This window comes from Andrographis paniculata, unplaced genomic scaffold (genome assembly GCF_009805555.1).
Source record: "Andrographis paniculata isolate CXL003 unplaced genomic scaffold, ASM980555v1 Contig51END, whole genome shotgun sequence".
Classification (NCBI taxonomy): Eukaryota; Viridiplantae; Streptophyta; class Magnoliopsida; order Lamiales; family Acanthaceae; genus Andrographis; species Andrographis paniculata.
The window spans coordinates 4,107,423-4,116,501 of record NW_026137586.1 but is presented as its reverse complement, the minus strand read 5'-3'; the positions used below and the strand labels follow the sequence as shown (position 1 = coordinate 4,116,501).

Genomic DNA, 9,079 nt, shown 5'->3' with positions numbered 1-9,079 from the left:
TCTACAGCGGTAATACACCGCACCGCATTTCACACTTTCTTCATATATCCTTATTGTGGTCGTTCTTCTTCTCACTACAAGAATCAGTTGCGAAACGATGAAGGGCAATTCTTGGTCGTCAGCGAGCCTTGTGCCCATCCTATTATTCCTAGTGTTGTTGGCTGCCACTTTCTCTCCATGTCCAGCCACAGCCAGATTGTGCCCCATACCCTTAATTCCCAGGCAAGGCTCCTGCAACTCCACCGTCGAGCGGAGCTGCATTTTGATCGTTTTGGGAGAGTACGCCGCAAGCCAGATGCCGACCAACATTACTTGCATCGATGTGGGAGCTGATCAAAGCCAGTGTTCCGGCGACATAGTCTGTTGAAACTCTCTTTTTTGATATAATAGCGTCGTCCAGATTATGTTGTATAATAAGAGGATGTGTTTGATTTGTTCGCACATGGATATTAGCAAAGTTAGAGTTGAGCATGCTATATATAATTCACCAAAAATTCAAAAATTTACCCCTTAAATACAATCGACATTTTAAATCATATATAGATCCTGCAAAATCCTATATATATATATATATATATCTATGGGCTGCTTCAGATCCGATGCCGGATATATATGGATATGTTGTGTGTTGTGTGCGATGGGTGATTCTAAGCTACCTCATCCGGCCAGCATTGTCGATGGTGGATAAGAATAGACGGTACTCGTAGAGTAGAACCTATTCAAGGATTTGTGAAGGCCAGAACTTTCTCCACATGGAAATCTCTTGGGTGCTGGCGAGTTTGCGGACTCCCCCGTAGAATCCCTCGGCAGCATTCCCCTCTTCCCTATGGTCCCTCCGGCTCACGATGGTTCTTCTCCACCGCGAACCACGGGCGTAATGGTTGAACTCCAGCACCAGAGTGTCTGCACCACACCATATTTATTGCTCTCATTATTTCTCACCAAAAATTTGCATACCCCTTCACACCCATACATCAAAATTGTCGAATCAACAATCACTCACAAGTCTAGGATCGACATAATTTGTTATAATAGGGCAAGAAATATTTGTAATAAAATTGGTGCAGTGTGGAGTAAGCAGGCAGAAAGAAACTGACCACTATCTTGACATCGGCAGTAAGTGGCGTTGCCATCACAAGTCTCCAAGTGGCCTACCACACCATACCACCAACCTGCATTGAATTGAATTGTATTGTAAGCATGTCATCCAATTTAATACTAATTCATTCATAGGATTTGGTCATATGTATGTTGTCCCATGCATGCATACCATATGGAAACTCTTTGTTTCTTCTCCATTGGATTTCGACGTGATCGCCCGGTCGCAAGGCGGTTAGGCAATCGGAGGGATGAAGTTGGTGCGGCGACGTTTGGACAGGTGGAGCCCTCACTCGGTCCCACGTTATGCCCGTCTCCACAGCGAACGGTCTCCTCCCGTGCGGCGGATATCTGCACCTCACCTCCATCATCTTCCATTCCATATATATACAATGCAAATTCAAAGAGATATGGAAATTAAATTAAATTAAATTATATGATCAAGCAAATCTCATCTCCACCTAGCCTGGAAAGTGTCAGTTTTCGGATCGTAGCTCAGCTCTGCATCGTAGCACGACAGCATAAATCCAACATGACCATTCTGCAACAATTCAAATTCAAATTCAAATTCAAATTCAAATTCAAATTTACAATAAAGTAATCTAATTTACAACCAGCCAACCAACCTCGCGGTTATAGACCTGCGCCGGGAACCACAATTTTCCAGACTGAAGAGCAAAGTAGCAGTACATGATGGAAGAATCCATGGAAGTGGAGTTGGAATTGGAATTGGAATTGGATGTAAGAGGAAAGAAGAGGGTTGTGAGGAGGTATCCAATTAGGCCGTTTGGATTGCATTGTTGATCAAACAACACTTTTTTGGAAGCAACATGGAGCTGCCATTGTTTATAAGCAGCAGCAGGGCCCACAATTCTGCCCCATTTGGAGTTGAGATGTCTCGCCCACAAGTGATCGCTCACACACCTCTCCCTCAACGTACTGCACACATTCGACATCTTGTAGAGCCCCTCGGGAGGGAGCTTTTCCAGGATGCATTCCAGTACCAGGTCGGGTAAGTCCAGGAAGGACATCTCCCTCGATCTGATGTCGCTCTCCGCTTTGGAGCTGCTGCTATTAATATTACTCTTCTTCTTGTTGCTGGAGCAGGGATCAAAAATGAATGAGGATGATCTAAAAAGGGATCGGGTAATCGAAAGACAACATATTTCTCTCCAAAACCACAAGGGTTTGAACTTGAAGGGAAGAAGAGATTTGTGGAAGATGAGGAAAGAGAAGCAGCAAGTGATCAGCAAGAAATACATTGGAAAAGATCTATCTCGCTCTCTCTCTCTCTCTCTCCCCGATCGTCTACAATTATCAATTCGACACACACTACACTGCACACACGTGTATATATATATATATATATGTATTTAGGATAATCAAGAATATATTATAAAGGTTAAGTCGAAAAGAAAAAAAGCTAACAAGAATGAATCAACCAAGAATTGAAAGGGTAATGGCGTTTCTAACGAAGCCCACCTAACCCAAATTGTGGGCCTCGTTCGGAACGTCTTACAACAGGATTATGATTATTCAGCAAAGAATGGAAACTCGATTGATTGATCACACATCTGATTGAATTGAAAGGCTAAAAAAGCAAAAGCAGGAGCAATACCCTATCTAATCAGACTCTCCTTCTGTCTGTCTGAATGAACAGTTTATTTATTACTGCAGATAATCTACCAAACATTTGCAGACTGGAGATATAAAATAAAATCAAAATCAGAGCAAAGGAGAAAATATTGAAGGAAAGGTCTTCTTATCTTCGTCTGAAAACAGACACAACAATGGAGGAGGAATTTCTCTCCGGGTGAAAGAAAGTCGAAGGGGATTTGAATTGAAATTCAGGCCCCCTTTAGATCCTTCCTTCACCCACTCCACACGAATTCCCCTATCGACCCTTCCCTTTCTCTTGTCTGCTGTTCTTGTCGATGAGGAGAAATGGCAGATGCAGATTTGCAGTGATTTCGAAGCAACAAGTTGGCCCCTTTCTTTTAGTTTTTTGGAACGAACGCTTAAAGGAAGCTTTGGAATGCGTGTAGAAGATGATGACAGAGAAGAATAGGATGGATAGGAGGAGTCAAATCAAATCAACTCATTGATTGAAGCAGAATATTAGGGTAATGTAGGAAAGGGATAATGTAATTTTGTTGTGTGGACGGAGTGAATTCCGGGCTTCCTTTCATGTTTACCGTTGAAGTCTTTTAAAGGTGTGTTTATTTGGAATATTTTCTCAAATTTTTATTATTTATTAAATTTTTTAAAAAATAAAAATTAAATATTTATTTTTTATTTTTTTATATTATATTAAAAAATAATTTTATATTCAAAATATAATATTAAAATCTAGTTATATTTTATTATATAATTATTTTAATTTAATTTTTATTATTTAATTTTTTCAAATTTTTATTATTTAAATTTTTTTTAAAAAAAACATGAAATTAAATGTTTATTTTTTATTTTTATATAATATTAAAAAATAATTTTACATTCAAAATATAATATTAATATCTATTTATATTTTATTATATAAATATTTTAATTTAAAATTTTTATTATTCAAAATCTCAAACTCAAAATTCATAATCCTAAAAAACAAGCTTTATAATCAGTGTTCATTCATAGTGGAGTATTATTTATTTCTTTTGTATTTTATTATAAGTAAATAAAAAGCTAAATATTATAATGATTTAAGGGAAAATTAAACTTTAAATTCTTTTTATACATAATAAGTTAATATTCATTACTCATTTATAATAAATTGATATGTACTTTTCTTTTCTGATTTGATTTAGATGAGCTCCCTTTTAGTAGTTTTGTCTTTATTTTAATATTTAAATACTCTTTTTGTTCCATAAGTAAGTATTCATTTGCTTTTTTCATTAGTATTATATTGGGATATAGTAGGAATAAAGTAGAAATGACTAAAATAACTTTATTAGTATGTGTGATATAAAGGTAATGACATTTGTGTAATATATTGTAAGTTGTAAGGATATTTGTAATGTTAGGTAGATAGTACGATTACTAAAAAATTGAAATGGATACTTTGTTATGGAACGGACTAAAATGAAAAAATGGATATTTTGTTATGGGACGGAAGAAGTATTAAAAAATACTGAATATTTCGATATCATATATATATATATATGCATACATAAGTATTATATATATATCTATAACCTTTCTTGTTCTATTTACTTTCTTCAACAAATATACTTATGTATACTCTATGAATAGTGGAGTAAGGCAAAAACTCACTACATACTATTCTCTCTGAAACAAAACCCGAACCAATTCTTCGGTGCAGTCGATCGGTTTCATTTCCCTCTCAGTGGGCAATGCAAAAGAATTGGTAAGTATACGATTTGAAAATCGTTATCCGTGTGAATATTCTGCAATCGTAACAAAAAAAAAATTAAGCGAAACATGTAGACCCGTTTTTTATACTTGTACCTAAACACTGTACATCCATGGCCCATGGTAAGAGATACTATGGAGTACGGTTGTAAATGAATTAAATAATTTTGTTTGATTTGCTATTCGCCTCAAAATTTTGATATTCTCATTTAAAATTTTATGAATTTAATTTGAATAAAAACATTCAATTTGATTCAAATATGAATCAAATACAAATATAAAATTCTTAATATTCAATTCAATAATAAAATATAGTATACATATATATGGATTTCCCAAAATAAATAAAACTAAATTTATTAAATATAATACTTTTAAAATTTTATATAAATAAATATTGTTATGTAGAAATTCAATAATAAAAAGTGAAATTTGGAGATATACTTCGAATTTGAATTGAAAAGTGTCCGGGATCACATATCCCTAAACAAAGCACACAAAAAGCTAATAAATGAAACACAAAGGCAACTAAGAATGTAAAAACGATGATCCTAATGAGATTCTCATGAAATCGTTGTTGGTTGAAGATGTCTTAATCTTCTCATAAGAATCGTTGATATACACACCCATCAGAACTGTCTAGAACCGTCCCTGGGTCGGTTACCAAGATCGTGCATTGAACCATTGTCGGTTACAATCTGTGTATCCCATGTTAGCACATGGTCATGTAAAACTGTTACCGACCAATTCAGTAGTTCCAAATCAGTTCCTCCAAAACCAACCGTCCAAGAAATTCCAGTAAGTTGAGCTTTTCACACAATCAACCGTCCAATTTTTCAAACAACCTCTATGGGCCCCCTTCAGGTCCCATCAGTCTATCCCGACCTGTGTCTGATTTGAACATTCTGCTGGACTCATCACTGGGCCTACTCTCTCCCTCCTCTTGGGCAGAAAACCTTAATTTTGAAATTTGTACTAACAACTTGCCCCTTTTCCTCTAATTTTCAAACCCCACGCCTCGATCGCCGTAAGATTTGACGGTTGGAAGTCTGCGACTCACAGCAATGGCCATGACTAAATACTATCTATCAGAAATTGGGTCACTTAAAAAAAATTAGGCAGTGTGACTCATATATTTTAGTCCTGACCATGACTAAAATATACATTATAACTAGATTATTTTATTTTATTTTTTGCCAAAATTCTCCATGAAGATTTTCCTATAAAAATAAAAAAATTAAAATCAAATATATGCTATGATTAAAAATAAATAAATTAAATTAAATTAAACAAAATAAAAGAAATAAAACTAGAAAACTTAAGTTGCTTCCCGAGAAGCGTCTTTCTTTGACGTCTTCAGCTATACGCAGTTACCATATTAGCCATTAGGTAGCACTACTTCAGACCGTCTTACCCACTTCAATTTTCGTTTTTTACTTCCATGTTTAAAACGATGATTACTCAAAAAAAAAAAATTTCTCTGCAAGATTCATATCATCATTTATGTGAACAGGTTCCAACTGATTCGGAGGGGGTTTCGATTTTATGTTCAGAATAGATTTATCGTGCAATCCCAAAACTCCTTGTATATTTCTGTCAATAACATTCACACTATACAAAGTGTTAGATTTTTCAAGGTATTTCATAGAATCTAAAATATTAAATTGCATTTTTCACCAGCAAATTCCATAGAAAGCATACTTTGTTTCACATTAATTTTAGTTTGTGTGGTGCACATAAAAATCAACCGGAATAATTAATTCGTCAACTTGCACTAGGACATCTTCAATTATTCTTTCAGGATATGCATTTGTCCCACTTGCTAATTGTATAATAATCCCAATTTCTTTTAAAAAGGTCCAATATTCAAAGATTTGTAGATAGACTTAGGCATCACATTAATTACATCTCCTAAATCTAACATTGCTCGTTTAATCTTCAACTTACCTATCTTACAAGGAACCGAGAACATTCCTGGATCTCCACATTTAAGAGGAAGCTTACATTGTAAAACGGCATATACGCTCTCTCTAGCAATAATGTATTCGTCTCCTCATAGTCTCTTCTTGTTCGCGCAAAGTTCTTTCAGAAATTTTACTTACTTCGGAACTTGCTTGATCACATCCAATAGGGTTTTTTCAATTCCACCTTCTGAAACATCTCCATCATTTCCTTATTTTTGTCATTCTTCTTTGATTTCGCCAACCTGCAAGGAAACAGTGCAACATTAGTTTTAGTATTAGTAGGTGTATTGGAAGTTACCTTGTGCGATGTTTCATTTGCGGCTTGCTCTATTTCTTTCTCAATGTTTTTTTCATTCTTATCATTTGGAACTCGAATCTTTGATACTTCCGAATCTTCTCCATTTTGTATAACAATTGAGCTCACATTCCTCGGATTGACGTCGGGTTGTAAGGGCAATCTACCTTTCTCTCTTGACTTCATCTCGCACATCTCATTCGCTATTTGACTTACTTGTTCTTCCAAGTTCCTTATGCTATTCCGAGTTTCCTGTTGAAATTGCAACATGTTAGACGCCATAGTTTTCATCATATCCTCTAAGGAATTACTCAGAACTGTTTGAGAGGGTTGTGGATGGTGTTTAGGTGTTGAAATCCTCTCGAATGATCTCCAAAGTTAATTTGTTGATTCCCATACTTTTAATGTTGGTGATCTCTCCATCCTGGATTGTAGGTGTTCGAGTAAGGATTGTATGCTGTTGGGATGAATCTCGCAGCATTGACATCTACTTCTTGAGTTAAGGTAGGAAAAATATCATTCGGATGTTCCTGACTTGTGCAAATCCCACAAGCCTTAACTTGTGTCTTCCCTAAAACAAATTATCGAACAAATGAAGTTAGTTCAATCAATTGTTATTGTATAGAACTTACCTCGCTTGCTTCTTTAATTGCTACGACTTCTCTTGGTCCGAATTGTTGTGAGTACATAGCTATGTTATTCAGTAAGTCCCACGCCTCTCTAGGAGTTTTGTTCATCAAGGCGCATCCACTTGTTGCGTCTATGATTCTCCTACCGATGGAATTCAAACCTTCATAGAAATAGTGACTTAGTAATTGTAAGGGGATTTGATGATGAGGACATCGAATAAGTAAAGCATTAAAGTGGTCCTAATATTCAAATAAAGACTCTCATGTATGTTGTTTGACTCCGCATATCTCTTTCCTCATGATGGTAACTCGTGAGGTAGGAAAGTACTTCTCGAGAAACAATCTCTTCATTCGGTCCATGTAGTGACACTTCCGGCATGTAGATTGAAGAGCCAATCTTTCACAGCATCTTTCAGTGAGAAGGGAAAGACACAAAGCTTGATTTTGATCTTCTGTTACTCATGGTGGCTTCATACTTGTGCATATGACATCAAATTCTTGAAGATGCTTATGCGGCGGCTCTTCACCTAACAAACCATGGAAAGAAGACAACAAATTGATTAGTCTCGATTTTAATTCAAAAGCAGTGTTACCATCTACCGTCGGGTATGTGATGCAAAGATGTTGCTTAGTCAAGTTAGGAGCTGCCAGCTCCCTCAGTGTCCTTTGATCCATATCTTCTTCTAGCTCGATCTCGTCAAAACTAAAATCGTTAGATGATTATGAAGCTAAATCTTTTTGGCGACGTTCCTTAGTTTCTTTTCTCAATCGACGCGCAGTCTTCTCAATATCGGGATCGAAACTCAAGATTCCAGTGCGATCAGATCTCGACATAAAACAAAAAAAGTCAAAAAATTTAAATAATATGAAACAACTAAAGATAAATTAACTAATTTAAACTCCTCGGAAACGGCGCCAAAATTTTGACAGAGGTTCGTACACGCTGCAAAATTTAAATAAAATAAACCTAGTTCCACGATAAAAATAACGTAGTATAGCTGAAGTAGGGTCATTTCCTCATGGAATAAAAAATTTTTATTTTCGCTTGTTTAATATATAGATATAATAAAAGTGGGGGTTTTGAAAGATGGAAATAAAAATAATAATAACAAAATAAAAATATATGACTAAAAGATAAATTCAATAAAAATAGGCTTTCAGTCTATAAATAAAATTGACAACTTGAATAGTGGATTTGGTCATTGATAAATATTTAATTTTATTGGTTTTTAAATAAATTAGTTATAGTTACCGACACGCGTCTAATAACCAACTATTCCTTAATTTCTCGACGGTCTATATACGCCCGTCAATTGCTTCCCTAATTAGACTAGAACCTAGTGACGCCACAAAGAATTTACTAGCCTAACCGCTTTGCGAACTATAAGAGTCTAATTCCATTTAACAATTACCTATGCAGAACTGTTTAAAATTGATTATGTGATTTCCTAGTGGTGCCTGCCCCTAGTTGCTACTTGAACTAAATTAAAACGCAATTATAGACGCCTAATTTAGTTTAACAATTAAATTTTAATCTAATTGAAATACCTGGTGACAATACCCAATCAAATCAAATATTATTACACATTATAATCATAAATCACAAAAATACTTATGATCCAAGAAATAATATAAATCAAAACATAGTTTAATCTCACAAATTCATACTGTTGATGCTACTTTCAACAATAAAAAGTAAAATCCGAAAATTAATTTCAAATTTGACT

The 9,079-nt window shown here is 35.1% G+C and overlaps 1 protein-coding gene and 1 non-coding gene across 3 annotated transcripts; one reads left to right on the top strand and one right to left on the bottom strand.

The window, feature by feature from the left end:
- Positions 1–478: 478 nt before the first annotated feature.
- LOC127253705 (F-box protein At2g32560-like) lies at positions 479–3,196 on the bottom strand. 2 transcript variants are annotated; one of them, XM_051278424.1, is made up of 6 exons: positions 2,717–3,194; positions 1,725–2,196; positions 1,560–1,639; positions 1,271–1,449; positions 1,098–1,172; positions 479–903 (listed from the first exon to the last, which is right to left on the bottom strand). In XM_051278424.1, exons 2-6 carry the CDS (start codon positions 2,127–2,129, stop codon positions 716–718), a joined length of 927 nt encoding a protein of 308 aa, XP_051134381.1. In that variant the 5' UTR covers positions 2,130–2,196; positions 2,717–3,194; the 3' UTR covers positions 479–715. The 2 variants fall into 2 exon arrangements, with proteins under 2 accessions (XP_051134381.1, XP_051134380.1); XM_051278423.1 differs by having other exon boundaries at positions 1,725–3,196.
- A 4,352-nt stretch (positions 3,197–7,548) lies between these two features.
- LOC127253943 (small nucleolar RNA R71) lies at positions 7,549–7,655 on the top strand. Its single transcript, XR_007839378.1, has one exon. It is a non-coding gene; the product is annotated as a small nucleolar RNA R71 (small nucleolar RNA).
- Positions 7,656–9,079: the final 1,424 nt, after the last annotated feature.